Below are 24474 nucleotides of genomic sequence, written 5' to 3' on the forward strand. Positions count from 1 at the left end.
CAAACAGTATTTCAAAAACAACACATGAAGCGTATATGCGGACACGACATCACAGACATGTCTATGTGCAGCGTAACAGAAATCTCCAGAGGATGGACAGCGAGGAGGAGGAAGCTGAGATGTGACAGTAAATAAGCAAATTGCTGGCAATCTAGCCAAGAAAACACCAAATGCTGTACATGGATGCGCACCTAATGAAGTTAATACATAGGATTAGTAACAAATAGGATAATAAACATTATTTCTCTACTAATAACCATTAGTGTGTGTTTGTGTGACTGGCGGTCAACGGCTCGATGAAACCATTCCGAGATATTCACAGTCAGTCACACTCTGTGATGGTACTAACAAATCTCTCATCTATCCTATCTTCTTTTTATATTCTTCTTAAAAACAACAAAATTTTATATATATTTCAACCTCAAATTATTGTTATTTTGAATCATTCTTTGTAAATGTTATAGATAATACAAAAGGAAAGAAAACTGTAAAAAGATGAAAAACGAAAATTGTAAGATGTACGACCTGTTTTAAACATCAGGTAACAGGTCTATAATTTGGCAATAAATAAATAAATAAATAAATTTCCATATTTTGTGAGGAGGTTGTATGGACCAAAACAAGAGAAAATTGTCTGGTAAGCGTGGTCTGTAAAATGCATACCTTTAGGGCTATGGGCACTTGTTCAGCAGAAGAGATGTGTTTCTCAGCACCGCAGATCAACAGGTGCTCATAGTTCTTAGGATACGTATCTTAGAGCCCATATTTACCGGACATTTTTGTTTTTGTTTTGGTCCCTACTACCATCTGTCAAAATATGGAAACCAAAGAGCTCGTAGTTGAAAAGATGTGTTTCATAGTATTGAAAATGAAGAAGATCTTATAGCAGCTTGTGTATGCAGACCGCCCGGTTAGCCGTGCGGTCTAACGCCCTGCTTCCCGGGCTGGAAGGCGTGCCGGTCCCCGGCACGAATCCGTCCGGGAGATTAATGTCGAGGTCCGGTGTGCCGGCCAGTCTGTGGATGGTTATTAAGGCGGTTTTCCATCTGCCTCGGGGGATGCGGGCTGGTTCCCCTTATTCCGCCTCAGTTACACTATGTCGGCGATTGCTGTACAAACACTTTCTCCACGTACGAGTACACCATAATTACTCTACACCGCAAAAATTGGGGTAACACCTGTCTGGTGTGAGACGTTCCGGGGGGAGGGGGGGGGGGGCTGGTTCGCTGTGGGTCGGCGGTGGGGTGCGTGGAATGCTATAACTTGTTGTGGGGTTATGAACCACTGAGGGCTACGGCGGGGACGAAGCCTCTCTGTCGTTTCTAGGTCCCCAGTTCAGTATAATACAATAATGTATGCAGCTTATAGCACATGTTTACTACACATCTTTGTTTCGAATGATGTTCGTGTCATATCCCTCAATATTGACAATTCCTCCTGGGCCACCCCATGTACCAGATTTCACTAACGCACTTGATATTTTCGTGGTGGTTATTAAAACTTTATGACTGCTCATCGTATTTCTTATGAAAATATGGGACCCTTTCTTTTTAAAACACCCTGTATAACACCGCAACGTGCCGGAAAAGCTTCGGCGAGTTAAAATTGTTGATTGTGGGCAATTTACATACATCGAGAGCATCAACGTAGCACTCATACTTCAGTGAAGTAAGCTTCTGATGACGTCTACTGAACCAGTAAGACATTAAGAGTACTGTAAGATATGACGCCTTTGGCGAGTATACGCTGAGGTGTACACTTGCGGCAAGTTACACCTATCAGGAACTCTAACACATATTCACGGCTCTCGTGCCTGGCTCCTCCATCAACAGTGCTATTCGAAAACGACTCACAGACAGACCCAAAGTGTGAACGTATTAGATTGGGTCCTGATTAACTTGTCGCAAATGCCCACGCACGTATTTTGTTTCGTACTTGTAGGAGACGGCGTCCCGCTGGTAGCAAATATAAATCGAGTAAAGAACGTGCAAGTGGGATGTAGGCTGGAGGCAGTCGCACCTGTGGGCGTCGCGTGGTGGAGGGCGGCGGCTTGGTGTGCGGCTGGTGCTTCGGGGGCGGCGAGGGCTTGTCGGCGGCCGCGGCCGGCTGGGCGGCGGCGGCGGTGGCGTTGCCCGGCTCCTCCAGGCAGCAGCGCATCGTGGCCGACGGGCACGCCACGTCCTCCAGCACCTCGTAGCAGATCAGCGTGGCCCACTTGTGCACGCACATGCCCGGGCAGTCCCTCGCCTCCTCCGTGCTCGTTATCGAGTCCAGCAGCCCTGCGCGCAAACACCACAGCTCCGGTCAGCGAGCACCACTGCAAGTTTTACGTACCTTCGGAGAAGTGTTATCTGCTACACCTCTTCCAATACGTGCTGCGCCATCATTTCAAACTTACTAACAAGAAACTTTTAAATTTTGACACAAGTTTATTATGCAATATACAGGGTATTGGAGGTATAAGAGCAGATGTTGTGATCATTGGTACCCTTAATATGTACCCACTTCAATGTGTTGGTTGTTTTTTTCTCTGTGTCTAACAGTCTTCCCGCAAACATGTCACATGATTTACTACCTCGTGTTTTCTCTAAGGTCGTAACTGCACCACTAACGAGAAGGAGGAGGAAGAGATTAGTGTTTAACGTCCCGTCGACAACGAGCTCATTAGAGACGGAGCGCAAGCGCGGGTGAGGAAAGGATGGGGAAGGAAATCGGCCTTGCCCTTTCAAAGGAACCATCCCGCCATTTGCCTGTAGCGATTTAGGGAAATCACGGAAAACCTAAATCAGGATGACCGGAGACGGGATTGAACCGTCGTCCTCGCGAATGCGAGTCCAGTGTGCTAACCACTGCGCCGCCTCGCTCGGTCACTAACGAGGAGAACACGGCAAGTGCCATAATCTGATTTCCCAGAAACTTCACTCAGTGGAAGAGGCTTCAAAATAAGCGAACACGTGTCTCGGCTTACCAGTTTCTGAGAAAACGACAGTCAAAATTTTCGAGATACTTTCCAGGTACGCTGTGTACCTCATAAGACGCGCTGTCTTCAGACGAAATGTTCGCTCATTGGTTAGCATCGTGGGGTGTTAATTTTACACCCCTTGTTCCAAACTAGACTACTACTTTTATTTTTGCTTTTCATTTATATACCAATGTCTGTATAAGACTGCTACACGAATTTTATCGAGTGTATATTGCTATAATGTGGTCATGTTCTCGTTATTCATCTACTACTTGCATGTCAGATGAATGAATTTAAAAATAAAAAAAGTATTTGAAATTGTTTTCGATGAAATTCTTGTAGCATATTTTTATCTATAATCTGTTGCAAGCTCCAGTTCTCGGAAAAGTGATCCGTTATGAATTTTTCCCCGAAATTATTCACAACGCGCGAAACCTTCACCAGTGTTAACGACATTTCGAGTAATATTCATACGACGAAATGTCACTGTCACAAACCTGCATTTGCGCGATGCTCGTAGTGTTCGGGATATCCATGTGTCGAATGTTTCTACAATCGGTATCATCCGAGGGAATGCACCAAATCTTCCTGGTGTGCCATATGGTCATATCAAAAAGGTAACCTCTAGACATCTCCAAAAACATTTAGTTTTCAAAAGTGCCAACTAAAGTGCTTTGTTCTCAAAGTCTTCCAAAAGAAGGTTAGCCATCCACAGTAACACCGTCTGATCCCTCAAAATATTATTGGTTAAATGGAAAGTAACTTGATATTTGAAAAAATGTAAGATGTCCTCCTGATGATTAGCTCCTATGTGTAGTAGTGAATCGATCAATGGCACTCGAGTGAACTAAAAGACAACATTGAAACACACCAATACGTCGGCTGGTCCGAGACGCAGATTCTTCAGGCACCGTATAAAATCTTTTGAATTTCCTGTGTGGTGTTCAGATTTCCCGATCAAAGGGCTCACAAGAGAAGCAGATGTTTTTGCTAGGTAATATGTTGGGGTTCCTACATTGCTGACAGTGGGGAGAAGTGGAATCTCTTCTTGATGTAACTTTAGCAGGCCATAAAATCTTGGTGGAGCTGGCGTTCGTACTCATAGGCTCTTTTTCAGATGGTCAAAAAACTGACTGTGCTTTACGAGGGAGGATGTCTTCCATTGTACTGCATCCGGCACAAACTCCTCTTCTCCCCAATTCTATTCAATACCTCCTCATTAGTTATGTGATCTACCCATCTAATCTTCAGCATTCTTCTGAAGCACCACATTTCAAAAGCTTCTATTCTCTTCTTGTCCAAACTATTTATCGTCCATGTTTCACTTCCACACATGGCTACACTCCATTCAAATACTTTCAGAAACGACTTCCTGACACTTAAATCTATACTCGAAGTTAACAAATTTCTCTTCTTCAGAAACGCTTTCCTTTCCATTGCCAATCTACATTTTCTATCCTCTCTACATCGCCCATCATCAGTTATTTTGCTCCCCAAATAGCAAACCTCCTTTACTACTTTAAATGTCTTACAATTTAAAACCTGGTTCCTAAATCTCTGTCTTACCAATATATAATCTATCTGATACCTTCTTGTATCTCCAGGATTCTTCCATGTATACAACCTTCTTTTATGATTCTTGAACCAAGTGTTAGCTATGATTAAGTTATGCTCTGTGCAAAATTCTACCAGACGGCTTCCTCATTCATTTCTCTCCCCCAGTCCATATTTACCCACTATGTTTCCTTCTCTCTCTTTTCCTACTATCGAATTCCAGTCACCCATGACCAATTTTTGTCTCCCTTCACTACCTGAATAATTTCTTTTATCTCATCATACATTTCATCTATTTCTTCATCAAATGCAGAGATAATTACGTCCTCCTGAGTAATCCCCGCCCGGAGATCCGAATGGGGGACTATTTTACTTCCGGAATATTTTACCCATGAGGACGCCATCATTTAATCATACAGTAAAGCTGCATGCCCTCGGGAAAAATTACGGCTGTAGTTTCCCCTTTGCTTTCAGCCCTTCGCAGTACCAGCACAGCAAGTCCGTTTTGGTTAGTGTTGCAAGGCCAGATCAGTCAATCATCCAGACTGTTGCCCCTGCAACTACTGAAAAGGCTGCTGCCCTCTTCAGGAACCACACGTTTGTCTGGCCTCTCAACAGATACCACTCCGTTGTGGTTGCAGCTACGGTACGGCCATCTGTATCGCTGAGGCACGCAAGCCTTCCCACCAACGGCAAGGTCCATGGTTCATGGGGGTAGGCCGTACTACGTTAATGAGTGGGAATATGCAAAATACGTCAGGAGATTAATACGTTTGTTTCCAAGATTAGCATTTGTACGAAGAGCTCAAGTAAATAACTTAATTAAGAAGCTCAGTAATATGCGTTTTTAGTGTAAGTTTTCATCAATATGCACACGCAAAAATTTGGAGCGTTACATCCTATTTGCTGACTCTTGTTTGGTCGCTACATCTGTTGTTGGTATGACTATTTGTTGCACAAAACTGGATATAGTGACTTTTTTTTCAAAATTTAGAAAAATTCATTTTCAGAGAACCACTCAATAGGTCTTGGAAAATATCACTACCAACTCTTCTGTTGCTTCTTCTCTAATCGGATTTATTATAACACTAGTATTGTCTGCCAAAAGTACCGCTTTTGCATGTTGAACGTTCAGTGGAAGATATATAAGAAGTAGGAGTGGACCCAAAATTGAACCGTATGGGATTCCCTTCGCAATTTTCTTTTTTCCCCAGTCACTAAAATTTTCTACCTTTCCGACATTGTATGGACTATTCATGATAACTTTTAGTATTCTGTTTGTTAACTGTGATTCAAACCAGCTGTGTGTGAAGCCATCAATTTCATACAACTTGAGTTTTTCTAAGAGAATATCACGATGTAAACAATCAAACTACTTGGAAAGGTCCAAAACGTACCAACTGGCCATGCACTATTCTTTAAGACATGGCTATTTGACGAGTGAATGTATAAATAGCATTCTCAGTCAAACAACCCATCTGGAACCCAAACTGTGACATGCTAACTAAATTGTTTCCACTTACGAGTGCGACTGATCTCGAGTAGAATACTTTCGCGAATATTTTGGAAAAAAGACGCAAGTAAGGAAATTTGACGATGATTGTTTAAGTCTGTCTTTTCACCTTGATGTTCGAAATTTAACGCGCCATGACCTGCTGCAACATCCAATCCGAAAACGACCACGTAGCGCTGTCTACCCACTTCCCAGAAGTGAGGGTCAGTTCAATATGTTCCAAATGTTTCTAGATACTTCCCTGGGGCACGCTTCAAGAGACTTTTACTTCTGTCGATGAATCTCCATCCAAGAGAATGCGCTACGTACTCACAATCAAGTAGGATAACAACAGCGTAGTCAGCCGACGGAAAAATCGTTAGTGGGTACCTAGCCTACGGGCTCACGCAAGAGGTGTGGAACACTAGAGGTGAGCGGGTGTGTGGGCAGACGCCGCGGCGGTAGCGCACCACTTGGCCGGCCGGCTCTTAGCACTCGGCGGCAGGAAGGAAGAGGCGGCCCTGCCCGGAGCCTGTCGCTGTGACGTAGCGAGTGAGCCCGGCCGGCCGCCGATGCGGGTGACCCGTTAGGCAGGAGAGGCGCCGTTAGCTGCCGCCGCGGCAGCGCCTGCGGGTAAGGCACGGCGGTGGCAGGTGGCTGACGGCTGCCGCTGCAAGGACGGCCAAGGCCCAGCTCCGGGCTGTGTCTCCCCCCCACCGAACCTCATTTCGGTCACAGCTACTCTGTCTGGTCAAGAGTACCCCGACACACACATACATAACGCAGAATTCACCACTAGATGTCACGAGAGGCCGATCTTCCAGCATAAAAGGAATCAGGGAGTACTTGGTTGTCAATGGCCTTATTGGTCTTTCCAGGGAGGATTTCAATCTGATTCCCGCCCTATCGTTACAGAGTTGCAAATGCGCTGTATAATCATCTCTCTGGTTAACGGAGAATATGATAAAGCAGGATGCCTTATGCACGACATCCCAACCTAGGAAGAGACCTCAGCAAAGAGCAAGAAGAAGAAGAAAAATCGTCACATCGACAAGCACAAGAAATAGGTCATCGGCACTCCTTGCCAGTACAGATACAATCCAACAGTCCAGTAAGAAGATTCAAGATTCCCAGGGGAGTAAATTCTAACAGGCCACAAACTTCCACTCGAACCTCCACACAGTGAGGAAGTCATAATAGGATCAGCAGCGTGGTTGTCAATAGAGAAGCAGTAACAGCAGGCATGGATGTCCGAAAGTACATTGCATCATACTCCTTTGTAACACAGGAGCTGCTGTTTCGTATTTATTCGCCAATGCCAGGTCCTCGACTCTCAGCAGATATTTCTTTCCTGGACGGGAAAATACGTAATGTAAGGGTACAGGTTGTGACACATGGACGACGACATATGGAAGTTTGGGTGTGGCCGTGATTCGTGTGGACTCGCATTCGGGAGGACGACGGTTCAATCCCGCGTCCGGTCATCCTGATTTAGGTTTTCCGTGATTTCCCTAAATCGCTCCAGGCAAATGCTGGGATGTTTCCTTTGAAACGGCACGGCCGACTTCCTTCCCCATGCTTCCCTAATCCGATGAGACTGATGACCTCGCTGTTTGGTCTCTTCCCCCAAATAACCCGACCCCGTGATTCGTGCACGGATAGCCGAAGCGATTAAAGCGAGTGCTCGCGTAAGGTGTGAAATCCGGATCTGAGTCCGGTTCGGGCTCAAATTTCCATTATCATCCCAACATACAGCCGATGGTACCTCATATTCGCAAATATGAAGACATTTCTTTCTAAATCTGCCCAAGTCGATTGTTAGCGAGGGCGCTGTGAAGTGGAAACGCAGAAGGAACAACCACAGCTAAACTAAGACCAGGCATTCATGTACTGACGTTCAGATACCGTCGAGTAATGCCGAGGGTGAGGGGTGGAAGATATTGTATGAAGTCAGCGTGGGTTCCAAAGTGCTACCAGCAGTCCATGCAGCACAATGATTGTGCGTGGGTGGTAAAAGGAATGGAGTACAATGATCTAACAGCTCCTCACAGGCCACATATTTCCGTAGTCAGAACAAATTATACAGTATTGTGAACTACGTACATCAGAGGAACAGTTCGGAGATGATGACACTTTGTATCAACATGACAACACACCCTGTCATAAGGCAGCATCTCTGAGGCAATGCTTTGTCGATAACAACATCACTGAAATGGACCGGCCTGTCGAGAGTCCCGACGTCAACACAGTGGAACACCTTTGGAATATAGGTAGGACCGAGCTCCAGATCCCAACATCTAACATCATTACCTTCTCTGGTTTCGGCTCTTGACATAGAATGGACTTCCATTTCTCCGCAGACATTCGAACACCCCACTGAAAATGTTTTCCAGCAGATCTCAAGTCGTTATAAATCCGAAGGACGGATTATTAACTATCATTAATGTCCACTAATAAAAGAAATGGCTCTGAGCACTATGAGACTTAACATCTGACGTCATCAGTCCCCTAGAAACTAGAACTACTTAAACCTAACTAACCTAAGAACATCACACACATCCATGCCCGAGGCAGGATTCGAATCTGCGACCGTAGCGGTACCGCGGTTCCAGTCTGAAGCGCCTAGAACCGCTCGGCCACACCGGCCAGCGTCCACTAATAGATGCTGAAAACTTTTGAACAAATGGTGCATTTTCAGTGACACGTCAATTATGTGCTGCTTTTCTGCGATTGATTCGATGACTACTTTGATGAAGTCTCTTCGCATCTGTATAACTATTGCTACCTACATCTGCTTAAAAATAAAGTCTCTGTGATTACTGGAGTCAAAGGGACACATTTTTTAGATTAGAGTCAGGTTACAGACAGACTGTATTGAAAGAAATTAAAGCACAATAGGACCATAATACCGGGAGGTTAAAATTAAAATGAGGTGTTCCAAGTGCTGTAGAGCGTGTTGTATACATCGCGGGACGCTGCAGCACCGCAGGTATGTTCATTAATCGGTGCGCTCGTGGAGTTGCTGAAAAGAAATAATAGTTCGGTTTCTGCCACCAGGTGAAAATCAGCGTTCAGAATATGCCGTGGATGCAGGAAAAGGGGAAGAACGATCAAACACACGAGAACGGTGGTCCTGGCACTTTTATTAGGTTATGGTCGCAACTTAGAATACGTTTTTGATATGGTCTCCTGACTCAGCAACTTGCTGCATCCGTAAAACGGCATGATCAACAGTTGCTCCAGCATATCCGGTGTAGTTAGAGGGATATGTCGTCGTATGCTATCCTTCAGGAAGAGATCAAATGCATTCGTGATACACACGAGCTTTCAGATTCCCCATAACCAGAAGTCACATGGATTTAGGTCGGGGGATCTGGAAGGTCACAGATCTTGAAAATGCCTGGAGACGGCGGTCATTGGAGAACATTTCTCGAAGCAAATCTTTCACATGACATGCGACATGTTTTGTGGCCCCATCTTGCATGAAAATAGCGGTGTCGACACAGTTGCATTCTGGCAAAGCTGGGATCACATGATGCACAAGGAGGTATTTATAATGTGCAGATTACACAGTACAGGCCCGCGAGGCGTAATCTCAAAGAGAAACGGACCGAGACTGAAGGAGCTTGTGAAACCGCATGGTTTCATAAGTCATATGGTCACGTAAACTGAGTGCAGTGGATGTTCCAGCACAACATGGAATGGTGTAGAACCCCATATGCGACACTTCTGTGCATTCACGCCACCGTGTAGAGTAAAATGTGCCTCGTCCGTCCAAAGAATATTCCACAGCCACAATTCCGAAGTAATAGCTGCACTTTGCTTCATTGGACACCACATAAACACAAGGAGGGAAAGGCTAAATATCAGGAATTACAGATTAGCTTCATTTAAGTATAAAGTTAACCTGGAGGAAGGAGGAATTGCAACATATATAAAATTTGGGAACTAAGTCATAATTATTGAAACAAGCCGTTTATTTGTATAATATGATCTAGAAGCACATATTTGCAAGTTACTACTACAGAACATTTGTCTTGTAATCGTAACAGTCTGCAAATACCCTTTAGGAAACCCAACTGTTTATGAGAAATCTAGATGCATTACTGAGCTAAAAAGAGCAAGAAAAAGTTAGTATTTTGTGGCGATTTCAATGAAGATTTCATAAAAGATTATAATAGGAAAAATGAAATGGAATTATTAGTTGGTTGTTTCAATCTAATTTCAGTAGTCAGTCGTGTGCACCAAGTTAGGAGTACAGATGAGAACATTTTCATACGTAGTGTTCAGGCTGAAAAAATTAATATACAGCCTATAGTTAATGGGCTATCTGATCATTAAGCACAATGAATAATAACGAAAAATGTAGCATCTTACAGCCCTGAGGCAGGTTCATACAAAGCAGTGAGACTTATTAATGAGAACGGACGCAAAATGGTTCAAATGGCTCTTAGCACTATGGGACTTAACTTCTGAGGTCATTAGTCCCCTAGAACTGAGAACTACTTAAACCTAACTAACCTAAGGACATCACACACATTCATGCCCGAAGCAGGATTCGAACCTGCGACCGTAGCGACCGCGCAGCTCCAGACTGTAGCGCCTACAACCGCTCGGCCACTCCAGCCGGCTGAACAGGACGCAGTGGTTTAAGAGTAAGTTAACAGAGGTGTTACGGGGTGAGGTATACATAGAAAGAAAAGGTAATATAATTCAATTTATTCCATTGTAATATTGTTTCAGTACTTGAAAGTTGCGTTCCTAAAAAGTTATCCAGAAGATCCATAAAAAAAGAACAAGTAAGCCGTGGATAACTAAGGGAATTAAAATCTCTTGTAAGAGACAGATGATAAATTATGTAAAGACCAGAAAAATTCAAGATCTTTCATTACTTGAATACTACGAGGGCGTGCTGGAAACTAATTCTCCGAATTTTTTATTTGAAAACTCTTAAAGCTTCTTAAAAAAAACGGTATTAACATTCTACATATTTATGCTTCATGTCTACATATTTATTTCTCAAGTAGTTACCCAGATGAGGAACACATTTCTCCTAATGAGAGAGCAGTTTGTTGATACCGTCACAGTAGAATGTTTGACTTTGTTAAAGGAACCACACCACTGTTTTGCACCATTTCATGACTATCAAAGTGAAGTCCTTGAAGGTGTTCCATAAGTTTTGGAAACAGATGAAAATCTGCTTGTGCCAAGTCGGAAGTAATGGAGTATGATCGATGACAGAGAACCCAAGGCGTCCGATTGACGCTGATGTCGCATCGCTTGTATGTAGTCTGGCGTTGTCGTGCTGAAGGACAGGGTGCTCCATGTGTGAACGACCGTTTCAAATTCTAAACTCGATTGCAGCACCCTGATTCTCGGACACCGAAATAGTTACGTTACATACGGCCATGTTACAAGCTACAATTCGGAGTCCTCTAGTGGCAGACGGCTGTAAATATGTAGACACGGAAACAAGATGTAGCATGTTAGTAACGTTCTTTTATTTAAAAAGCTTTAAAAGTTTTCACGTAAAACATTCTGAGGCATTATTTATCAGCACACCCTCGTTCCAAAAAATACTGCAATGTTTTAAGGTGAGTCATTAAAATTTAAAGACGTATGCACATACAGAAATAAATGCGGACAGTAAGGTATGTGGGATATTGTCAAACGGGAGAAGGACGGGCAATCCGTATATAAGATACCATAATACCTAATCTATATGACGGATAATTCACAAGCTACGAATACTCTTAGAAATCACTCTCTAAATTTGACAGCAAAAATAGTGTTGAAGGGGTCAGTTGAAAAAGCAAGAGAATATGTTAAAAATATCAGTCCCACAAAACTTACAGCAACCAGAAGTAGCACCAACATCTTTCCTGAAAAGAATTATAAAAATTAAAAATTCTAAAAAACACAAGCTCATATGGTGTTAATGTAATTCGAATCAGAATTCTGAAAAAAATGTTCCAATTTAATAAGCAATGGTATTAGTGTTACATGTAATGCATCAGTGGCACAGTTAATTTTTCCACACAGACTAAAATATTCAGTATTTCCAAAATGTTGGAAAAAGCATTTTCTGATGAGCAGTCTCACAGTTCGGATTTCAGAAGGGTTTCATGACTGAGAATGCTATTTATATATTTACAAGTCTTAAACAGTAAAATGTCGCCAATTGATAGTTTTGTGGTCATTTCAGGGCGTTTAGAGAAGTTGAAGTTTTGTAGAACTGATGGCTTTACACATTCATATTGTATAGAAGTTGTACTGAATAATTTAAACAATGCTGGAAGCGTAAAAAGTTTTAGTGGCTGGGAAAATGACAAGGGGAGTCCGACATAATTCTATTCTAGATTCACTCCTACTCCTTGTCTATGAGAATGACCTTCCACTTAACGTTCAACAAGCAGTACTGGTACTTTTTACAGACGATACTAGTCTTATAATAAATCCTATTTCAGAGAAAGAAACAGAAGGGATTGCAAATGATGTTTTCAAAAGAATTATTATCAACTGATTCTCAGAAAACTGTCTCTAAATGAAAAAGAGACAGTATATTCAGTTCTATACAACAAATAGAGTCATCCAACAACTGATGTAGCACACAAACAGGAGTCAGTAAATAGGTAGGAATGTTCCAAATTTTTGGGTGTACATGTTAATGAGAAATTGAATTGGAAAAAGTGTGACACTGAGCTTCTCAAACAATTAAATTCATTACTTTTGTTTCTCGTATAATTGCTAATCTTGGAAACGAATCAGTTAACCTGACATATTTAGCTTATTTCCAGTCAATAATGGCTTATGGAACAATTTTATGAGGTAAATTACCACTTAGAAGTTTTGAGTGCACTAAAGCGAGCAATAAGAGTAATAAATATGTGGTGTTCATTTACGAACGTCATACACTGAGGTGATAAAAATAATGGCATACGTCCTAGTGTCGTGTCGGACCACCTCCTGCCTCGTATAGAGCAGCAACTTTATGTGACAGGGACCCAGCAAGTCGTTGGAAGTCCTCTGCAGAAATATTGCCCCATGCTGCCTCTATAGCTGTCCACAATTGCGAAAGGGTTGCCAGTGAAGGATTCTGTGCAAGAACTGACCTCTTGGTCATGTCCCATAAATGTTCGATGAAATTTGGGTGAACAAATCATTCTCCAAAATGTTGTTCAAACCAATCGCGAACTATTGTGGTCTCATGACACGGTGCACTGTCATCCACAAAAAGTGCATCGTTGTTTAGAAACAGGAATGACTGCAAATGTTCTCCAAGTAGCTAAACATAACCATTTCCGGTTGGGCCAGAGAGCCCAGTCTATTCCATGTTAAAGAAGCCCACACCATTGTGGAACCGCCACCAGCTTGCACAGTGCCTTGTTGACAACTTGGGTGATTGGCTTCGTGGGATCTGCACCATACTCGAACCCTACCCAGCTCTTGCCAATTGAAATCGGGACCCATTTGATCAGGTCACAGTCTTCCAATAATCTAGTGTCCAACCGATATGGTCACGAGCCCAGAAGAGGCTCTGTAGGCGAAATCATGCTTTAGCAAACGCACTCGCGTCAGTCGTCTGTTGCAACAGCCCATTAACTCCAAATTTCGCCGTACTGTCCTAAAGGATACGTTTGTCGCTCTTCCTACATTCATTTCTATGGTTAGTTCACGCAGTGTTGCTTGTCTGTTAGTACTGACAACTGTAATCAAACGCTGCTGCCCTCGGTCATTTAGTGAAGGCCGTCGGCCGCTGCGTTGTCCGTAGTGAGAGATAGTGACTGAAATTTGGTACTCTCGACACACTCTTGACACTGTGAATCTTCGAATACTAAATTCCCTAAGAATTTCCGAAATTGACTGTCCCATGCGCCTATCTCCAACTATCATTCCGCGTCCAAAGTCTGTTAATTCCCGTCGTGCGACCAAAACCACGTCGGAAACCTTTTCACATGAATCGCCTGAGTACAAATAACAGCGCAGCCAATGAACTGCCCTTCTATACCTTGTGTATGCGATACTAGCCCATGACTTTTGTCATTTCAGTGTTTACACAGCAATGAAAACGAGCCATCTGTTTGGTTTTAAATATACCACTCGCATAACTAAGAGTTACTAGTTGTGATGCGGCATTTTTCAATTCATCTGCCTGTCGGTGTTCACAAATATTTTCTCAGCGATGAGTCCAGCGACTGAAATACTGAAGAAAAGGAAAACAAAAGAACAGTGTGTATGTGCAGCTATTACTTTCGCTTCCATTTTCAATAGAATTGGAACGATATGGGGGGTGGGGGTGGAGGTGGGGGGTGGGGCGGGGCGGAGCGGGGGGTGGGGGGCGGGGGTTCTAAAATATTGAAAATAAAATGATGTATCCGTTTTCATAAAGATTGTAAAGGTTTATCAATCAACTATGCGTTAACGTACAGTTGACGGCGCTACAACCCTAGGCAGCTAGGACTGCAGCGAGGAGCGAGTGATGTGTAAGGAAGCTGCGCGTTTCCGCTCTGGTTATTGTCTGCAGCTTGTGGCTCCTGGTTTCTCGTCGCACACCAGCGGTAACCTACATTTTCCTCAAGATTCGTATTAGGACTTCCTTATTCAGTGGAATGTTAGTACGAAGTATTTAGAACATTAAGTGCATTTCTATGAAGCCATGAAAATTCAGCGACGGCATAGGAAGAATGAGAGCTTGCCCGCCGGCATCGGCATTTATACACCGTACACAAAATTTAGAGACTGATTTTACTCCTAGCGTATAAGCAAAGTTAACGCAGTAAGCAGCTTGAACTAACAACTGTAAACCACATATGTACCTTCCATCTGTCACTTGGGGGCAGGCTGTATTAAGTAGTGGATGTGCGACTGCAACGAACCAACGTTGTTGTGTCACAAATCGCAATGGAGCAATATGTCTAGATTACGTGTGCAGTACTTCCTCTAGGATGTTTTGAAGAAGGGAGAATTGTGTCAAATTTGTTCCGCACATCTTAACTCCCGAACAAAATCAACAACTCTTGAACGTCTGCCGCGACTTGGTTTAAATGTAAAACACGGATGATTCTTACTTGGAAAAAATCATGACTAGTCATAAAACTTGGTATTACCATTGCAAATCTAGCACAAAACAACAAACTGTTGGAACTCACACGAAAGGTAACGTCTTGAAGATATGGCCGACATTCGAGCCAAAGTGATTTGCGAGTTGAACAACATTCGAAAGATGGAGTTTTCTGACACATTGTTGTATGAACATTCTGTGCGTTGAACTCAGGGAGTGTGATTGGGGACACAGAACACCTGAGCCATTAAAACCACCGTCTTAACGTTTCTCTATTTTTAAAGTTTCTCTATGTTTTTTATTACTCCAATCTCGAAGGCCGACCGCTGTGGCCGGGCGGTTCTAGGCGCTTCAGTCTGAAACCGCGCGACCGCTACGGTCGCAGGTTTGAATCCTGCCTCGGGCATGGATGTGCCGTGATGCCCTTAGTTTAGTTAGGTTTAAGTAGTTCTAAGTTCTAGGGGACTGATGAGCTCGGATGTTAAGTCCCATAGTACTCAGAGCAATTTTGAACCAATCTCGAAGGTTTTTGGAGACAGAATTATAGATATTCCGTTATTTAGGAAACTACAGAGAACCTGAATCATGATGATCGTATGCGACTTTAAAGCTACACCTCTTAAACAATACGAGCCCATTATCTTGGCCACTCTGAGACGCTGCGTAATTGGCGTTTTTGTACATCTGAAAATAAAAGCCAACTATGATCAGCAACTTCAAGCGTTTGTATAACTAATACTTCTGGAACTTCTTTACTACATTAGGTTTCATTTCTTTTACGTGCGGAACGAGCCCGCAAATTCTCAAATCTCTGAATGCTGACCTATGAAAGAACCGTTCAGCACCAATAAAACTAATATATTTCCGATGTACAGAAGTGTCGATTTCGTCTTTTTTAATGTTGCTTTAGCCTAGTTGTCCTATCAATAAGTACATTTCCATTAAGGAGATGTACAAAATAGGCGAATAATGAGGAAAACGGTCACCCTGTTAGACCTAAATCTGACAGAGTTTTGTATCATATCCGTAGTTATCTAGTAGAACTTGTTTGTAAGTAGGAAAGGCAAAATTTAAAAGGAGTGAGGTCGACAGTTTATTTCTGTGGAAGGTGACACTGGGTCAGTCCTGTAAGGTGCATTCCTATCGTGACTGATTGTCAAAACTTAGCTGGAGGGTCCACGTCTGGAGGCCGCTGGTTCGAATCTTGGTGACTATTGACTGTACATCACAGGGATTTGAGTGGCAACGGGAGGAGAACTGGTACCGCTCAGTTTATATCACGCCAATGTTCTAAGCTATATTGCAGTCTTACTTGCAGGTCTCATGAAGTGAGGCCGTTTGATGTTTTCGATGGTGGTCCGCTTTGGGACTTGGAATTTACGTTCTTCCGATCTCTTGGCGCTACTGGAGAGGAGCACGTAGTGTGCCGCAGCCTGGGTCTTTGGTTTGGCCTCTCATCAAAACACTGACGCAACCAGGATTCATGTACACACCGCACATACACTCTCAAGACAGATATTAGAGGCAGTACAGCGGCTTCGACGTCAACCAGACAATATCGCCATTCACATCTTTGTATTGCTCGGCAGTCATATCCTTGCAATATCACCCTACCTCCATGGATATAAGCCAACTCATTTCGCGGCTCCCGCGACGAATTTTACTATTTTCCAATTCTTTTCTTACAATTATTTATAAGATATATGTGTTGCAAGACAGAAAATGGCTAAACGCTCTCCACAAAATGAATTGAGATTTATTAAGATATACAGCAATGCAAAAGATACGCCACAAATTTGTGATTGTCAGTCACACTCTCTTGGCGACTATCACATGAACTTTGTCCTCTTAATTTGAGCGTGTTTCCATAGGCAGGAAATAAGATTCATTTGCTCAGAAGGCCACACTGATGCTGTCCGTCAATGCTGTCTTGACTCACAGTTACTTTTTCCGTTGGTTTAACGAGCCTGCCTCGGACATGGATGTGTGTGATGTCCTTAGGTTAGTTAGGTTTAAGTAGTTCTAAGTTCTAGGGGACTGATGACCTCAGACGTTAAGTGCCATAGCGCTCAGAGCCATTTGAACCAGTTGATTAACGAGCTAAGTAATCTTCAGTAAAAAAGTAGCAACACAAACGGGTTACTATCACGTTTCGTGCCTGATTCTATTTTCAGTGCTGCATACTAACCAATGGACCACAAATAAGTCTGTTAGAGAAGTACATTGCAAAGGTATTACAAATGTAGAGAATTTCGAAATTCAATCGCACCGTTTTCATTCTTCGGTAAATGTTGGCACAGATAATGCCTAATATCCATTTGAGCTCCCGCGAGCACGCATAAGTGACGCAACACGACGTGGCATGGACTCGCCTAAAATGTCTGAAGTTGTGCTGGAGAGAAATGAGTCCATGAACCCTGCAGGGGTGTCCATGAATCTGTGAGGGTACGAGCGGATGGTGATCTCTTCTGAGCAGCACTTTGCAAGGCATCCCAGATATGATCAATAACGTCCATGCCTGGGAAGTTACGTGGTCAGTGGAAGTGTTTAAACTCAGAAGAATGTTCCTGGATCCACTCTGTTGCACTTCTCGACGTGGTGGTGGTGGGGGAGGGGGGGGGGGGGGAGGGCGGGGATGGGTAGCGTTGTCCTGCTACAGTCGGTATGTACAACGGACATGAATGGATACCGGTGATCAGATAGTATGCTTAGGTACAGTCACCTGTCAGACTCGTATCTAGACGTATCAGGGGTGCCAACTGCACACCTTTCATACCATTACAGAGCGTCCACCAGCTTGAACAGTCCTCTGCTCACATGCAGGGTCCATGGATTCATGAGGCTGTCTCCATACCCGTACACTTCCATCTGCTCGATAAAATTTGAAACGAGTCTTGTCCGACCAGGCAACATGTCTCTAGTCATCAGTAGTACAATGTCGATGTTGAGGGGCACAGGAGAGGCGTAAGGCTTTGTGTCGTGCAGTCATCAAGGGTACACGAATGGGACTTCGGCTCCGAAAGCCCATGTCGATGATGTTTCCTTAAGTGATTCAAACGCTGACACTTGGTGATGGCCGAGCATTGAATTCTGCAGCAATTTTCGGAACGCTTACGCTTCCGTCACGTTGAACGATTCTCTTCAGTCGTCATTGGTCCCGTTCTTGCAGGATCTTTCTCCGGCCGCAGCGACGTCAGAGATTTGATGTTTTACCGGTTTCCTGATATTCATGGTACACTCGTGAAATGGTCGTACGGGAAAATTGCCACTTCATTGCTGCCACGGAGATGCTGTGCTCCATCGCTCTTGCGCCGACTATAACACCACGTTCAAGCTCACTTAAATCTTGATAACCTACCATTTTAGCAGCAGTAGCCGATCTAACAACTGCTTCAGACACTTGTTGTTTTGTATAGGTGTTGTTGACACAGCTCCGTGTTCTGCCTGTTTACATCTGTCTGTATTTGAAAACGCATGCCTATACCAGTTTCTTGGCGCTTCAGTGTATTAGTTATACAAAGTGAACCAAAAATCCGCCGACAAAATTGTTGGGATTGTTCAGAGACATTTTCCAAGTATTTTGGTGTAAGGTAGGTGTTCGGTGGCTAGTAATAATGTAATTACAGTTTATTCGTTTTGTTGTGCCAATCATCTTCGTTTTTTGTAGAAATTGCTTCATAATAATGAAAAATATTGTAACATAAAATCTGCAAAACGTACAGAACAAAACACACACGTTCCTTTCACCCGTTCTTTGGTGCTTCCGTGGTGTTGCTCAAACTCAAAGCCGCGACCGCAACTAGAACCCACGCACTCTTGGAGATGTGCAGCGCTGGGGACAAATTACGCGATGTTAAGCTCCGCGTATGTAGTTGTAAACGTTAATTGCCGGAACCAGATTAATTTTAATCACTGATACACTACCAAAGCCACTGCAAGTGCAGCCACTGTACCTGTTGGATTGTTCCTACAATGCCTGCCAAAAAATGTAAAGCACTCAGAAGACATCGTCAGATGTCAACGTAGCTTTGTACGGCTACACACCGCCGGCGGGTATGTAAATGATTTAGAGTTGCAGTTCTCAATGAGGTCTGACCACTGAACTGGAATATGTACACCGCTAACGATTCATGAACCGCCTCGAACTGGCCAGACTCACATTCGGGAAGACGACAGTCCAAATCCCCGTCTGGCTATGCAGATTTAGGTTTTGCTTGATATACCTAAATCACTCCAGGAAAATCCCGCAGTGGTTCCTTTGAGAAGGGCACAGCCAATTTCCTTTCCCACACTTTCGTTACCCGAGTTTGCCATTCGTCTCTAATGATCACGCTGTCTATGATACGTTAAACCCTAATCTTCCTTCCTCCTAAATGGTCACTAGCAACTCTCGCTGATGTTGGACAAGGAGATATTTATAACGTGCAGATATAACTGTACACATTACAGGTTCGCTAGGTGTCATCTCAAAGGAAAACGGACCGAGAATGAAGGAGCCTGCGAAAACACACAGTCACATAAACTCAATGAAGTGGATGTTCCTGCACGACATATGGTTGTGTAGAACCTCATATGCGACAGTTCTGTGCATGATAATGGGTCCACGTTCTTCTCTGAGGACTCTTTTGACCGAACAAGTACACGCCACTATAATAATCCGACATACTCGCAGAGTATAGGATAGAAGGCCAAAGAGAAATTTCACGCCCGAACACGAGAGCACAATTTGGAATGCTATATTGGCTTTTCGTTCTGGATACGCAGTCCTGTTGACCACAAAGGATCACTGATGTCACACTTTCGAAATGATAGCCAGTTTACAACACAAACTCCGCCCCGGTTGGCTCAAGAGTTGCCACGTTTAAGTCACGAGGGCTGCCGGCCGGCTCCCCGCTTTCAAGATCTCCAAACTGCTCCACGGAATAATTTTACAAATGGACCTCTTAGTCAACCACAATCAGGAACAGAGTAACGGCATTCTCACTGGCCAGTTCCTGTCCCTGCTTACAGCACTTCTGTAAGGCTATGCCTTCTGACAGCACCTTAAGAACTTTTCCTGTAACGAGATGGAAAACACCGGCAGTTATGAGGAAATTACTCGGCCTTAAGGACAACACAGTCGCCTCCAATTACTACCATATAGGTGGATTAGGAATGCCGTCCATCAGCTTTAATCGAACGAAGAAGACCTCTTTCTCCCTGCAAGTGGAAACCGTCAGAGATGACTACATTTGTGAAGCAGGATGCCCAGGATATATGTTAGAATGCAACAACCCTCAGACGCCAAAGTACTGTGAGGAGGTGGCCGCCATTGCGGACAGAGTTTAGAATAGTGTCACTGTCCCGCTCTTCCATTGCATTCGGCGAGTCCATGCACGAGGTGCTAACTTATCATCAGTAAACCTATCCATACTGGTCAAAGTATAAATAGCAGAGCAGGAAAACGAACTCCGAGGCAGAAACGTACGCCACTGACTGCATGTTTGAGGGCGACGGATAAAATACGCATTACTGTTGTCAACAGCAAATGTCGTGAGTGAATGGAACACCTGTGTTTTCAGACAAGACACGCAGCACATAAATTCGACCTTTGCAGAGCAGTGCACGTATTTACTAAACTAATGTAACACATCAAATTAGGTGCCAATACACTATAACGAACCACCATAGACGAAGGGTCCCTGACACCAAACTTGTCAGAAAAAATCCCTGAACAATCTCCCAAATTTTGTCCGTGGAATTCAGGTCACCCCGCATAAATGCTAGTAGGTATCCGAAACGTGTGCATAAGAAAGGCATTATCACTTCTCAGAACGTTTTGTCCACACCCTCAGGTCAGACGTGGCTACCGCGCTGGTGTACAGCAAGGACAGCGGTCCCAGACAAGCGGGCGCCTGCCGCAGTGCTCTGTCTGGTCTGGTCTGGACTTTCACTGTCGGCAGTCACGAAACGGGGCGGACGCGCCGCTCCACTTGCCGCCTCTCCGCACAGCACTCTTCATACGCTTCTGCAGCCACTCTACATGCTGGATTCTTCCTGCAGTGCCTGCCAAAAAATGTGAAGCACTCACAAGACATCGTTAGATGTCGACGTAGCTTTATACACCTACACACCGCCGGCGGGTATGTAAATGATTTACAGTTGCAATTCTCAGTGTGAGGTGAAATGGCCACCAGAGTGCTTCACTGTTCGTCTTTAGTGTTCCTAACGGGTGTGGTAGGCTGAACAAAGGGCGTCATACGTTGAGTGATCACTGTGAAAGACACGGAGATGCCGAGCGTTTGTGTGAGACAGCGTTACCAGCACATAACAGAGTCAGAATTTGCCCGACTGGTCGAATCGCGTAATGTACGTATTTGTAGGGTACTCGGATGTGACAGTGGTCTTATCTGGCACTGCATGCGAACGTCAGGGCAGGCATACTTGTCGTCAAGACTCCGATCGAACACGTCTGACCACCACAATAGAAGGTCGCCATATTGTGCACCAGGTGCCTCTCAGCCCCTTCATATCTGCACCTGCAGTTTGTGCAGTGAGCAATACCATTGGCTTGGTTGGCACTATTACGTCGAATCACAGGTTGCCTATACTTTGTGACCTTTTCTCTTTGGTTGCGTGAAGGCCCCTGTGGCCGAGCGGTTCTAGGCGCTTCAGTCCGGAACCGCGCTGCTGCTACGGTCGCAAGTTCGAATCCTGCCTCGGTCATGGGTGTGTGTGATGTCCTTAGGTTAGTTAGGTTTAAGTAGTTCTAAGTTCTAGGGGACTGATGACCACAGATGTTAAGTCCCGTAGTGCTTAGAGTCATTTTCTCTGGTTGCGGAAGTGTTTGTTTGATGGCAGTCTGGGCACGGTTAGTCAGTCGGTGCACAGAGCCACGAGGAAAGGCGGTTACTTGGGAGGAGCATCGCCGCAAGCTCTCAGTGCGGTTTGCTTTGCACACGCTAAGCGATTGCGGGCCTGTAGTAGTGTGGATTCTGAAGCCGGGGCAGCCTGAACTTACGGCAGTGAGTATATTCTATCTACTCAGGTTTGACTCGCGAGGCGATACAGGTACGCTGCTAAATGAAATAGGATCTGTGCTTTGATGTGGCCATATCGCCATTCTCTATTTACCAATCACGGAGTGTGCGCCGATAGAATGTACTTAAATTGTGTTTACGACTTTGGCTACACATTGTGTTCAATTGGTTGTACACTGAAGAGCCAAACAAACTGGTACACCTGCCTAATATCGTGTAGGGCCCCAGCGAGCACGCAGAAGTTTCGCAACACGACCTGGCCTGGAATCGATTAATGCCTGAAGTAGTGCTGGAGGGAATTCTCACAATACATCCGTAAGAGTACAAAGGGGTGGAGAGCTCTTCTGAGCAGCAAGTTGCAAGGCATCCCTCATATGCACAATAATGCTCGTTTCTGGGGAGTTTGGTGGCCAGCGGAAGTGTTTAAACTCAGAAGAATGTTCCTGGAGCCACTCTGTAGCAATTCTGGACGTGTGGGGTGACGCATTGACCTGCTGGAATTGCCCGAATCCATCGGAATGTACAATGAAAATGAATGGATGCAGGTGATCAGACGGAATTCTTACGTACATGTCACCAGTCAGAGTCATATCTAGACGTATCAGGGGTCCCAAGTCATTCCAATTGCACACGCTCCACACCATAACAGAGCCTGCACCAGCTAGAACAGTCCTCTGCTGACATGGAGGGTCCTTGGATTCATGAGAATGTCTCCATACTTGTATACGTCCATCCGCTCGATACAATTCGAAACGAGACTCGCCCGACCAGGCAACATGTCTCCAGTCATCTACAGTCCAGCCGGCCAGTGTGGCCGAGCGGTTCTAGGCGCTTCAGTCTGAAACCGCACGACCACTACGGTCGCAGGTTCGAATCCTGCCTCGGGCATGGATGTGTGTGATGTCCTTAAGTTAGTTAGGTTTAAGTTGTTCTAAGTTCTAGGGGACTGATGACCTCAGATGTTGAGTCCCATAGTGCTCAGAGCCATTTGAACCAATCAACAGCCCAGGAGATGCGTAAAGCTTTGTGTCATGCAGTCATCAAGGAACATGAGAGGGCCTACTGCTCCGAAAGCCCATATCGATGATATTTCGTTGAATGGTTCGCAGGCTGACACTTTTTGATGGCCTAGTATTGAAATCTGCAGCAACTTGCGGAATGGTTGCACTTCGGTCACTTTGAACGATTCTGTTTGGTCGTCGTTGGTCCCATTCTAGTAGGATCCTTATTCGGCCGCAGTGGTTCGGAGATTTGATGTTTTACGGGATTCCTGATATTCACGGTACACACGTGAGATTGTCGTACGGGAAAATTCCCACTTCATCGCTACCTCGGAGATGCTGTGTCCCATCGCTCGTGCATCGACTATAACACCACGTTCAAATTCACTTAAGTCTTGATAACCTGCCACTGTAGTAGCAGTAACGGATCTAACAACTGCCCCAGACACTTGTTGCCTTATATAGTCGTTGCCGGCCACAGTGCCGTATTCTGCCTGTTTACATATCTCTGTATTTGCATACGTTTGCCTATACCAGTTTGTTTGGCGCTTCAGTGTATTTGTATGAGCTGTAATGGACTGACGTTCATACGCTGAAATACATGTAATAATAAAATGTGCATCTGGGATACAACGGACGATGCCGGGGAAGTAACTGTTGTTTTTATGGTTCTATGTAAATTGAGATGTGGTACCGAAAATTTGTTGGTCTAAAATACAAAATAAAATTAAATAGACATGCTTTGGATTCTAAAGTAAACTATTGATTGTCATTTTAAGGAGTGCTACTAGGCAGTGTTTGGTAAATATTGGAAGTGTTAACCTGAACTCAGTCAATCAATTCCACACTTTATCCCATTAACCCGCACCAGGACGTAGCACATCCAAGAAGAAGTAGCTGATTTACTACACCATTGGTCGTAGACTAGCAGCAGTCAGACTAATGCTATCCCACGCGTAGGCTGCCGTTAACACCGTGATACGAACGGTTGCGTTTAGAATGGTGTCGTGACTGGGCTGGTAATGAGTGAGAGAACTCTTAAGGCACGAAGGTACGTCACTGACAGCCTGCGTTCTTATGTGTTACTCCGCAAGCGACAAAATCGTGGAGTTATTTTTCAACAGCACAACGCTCGTCCAAACATGGCACTGTTTGCGTGATGTTGGGGTTCTCCAATGTTAAACAAGGTTCCCAGATCTGTGCCTGACAGAACATGTCTCGGATCAGTTAGAACGGCAACTCCGTCTCAGTGCCAATGTCGAGGATATCAAGGACCAGTTATAACAGTTGTGAGTCAGCTTGCCTCAGGAGAGAATGCAACGACTTTGAAGCATCACTCCCAATCATTTCAGGCATCCAGGCCGGACGGTGTGCAACGTCGTAGT

The 24474-nt window shown here is 44.3% G+C and overlaps 1 protein-coding gene across 1 annotated transcript in view; it reads right to left on the reverse strand.

The window, feature by feature from the left end:
• The window catches only part of LOC126267750 (protein masquerade), a 261391-nt gene that overhangs the window by 66036 nt on the left and 170881 nt on the right, over positions 1-24474 (reverse strand). Inside the window, exon 2 of the mRNA XM_049973057.1 lies at positions 2020-2279. Within this exon, the coding sequence (XP_049829014.1) occupies positions 2020-2279 (260 nt within the window). The remainder of the gene's footprint in view (positions 1-2019; positions 2280-24474) is intronic.

Source organism: Schistocerca gregaria, chromosome 1 (assembly GCF_023897955.1).
Source record: "Schistocerca gregaria isolate iqSchGreg1 chromosome 1, iqSchGreg1.2, whole genome shotgun sequence".
Lineage (NCBI taxonomy): Eukaryota > Metazoa > Arthropoda > Insecta > Orthoptera > Acrididae > Schistocerca > Schistocerca gregaria.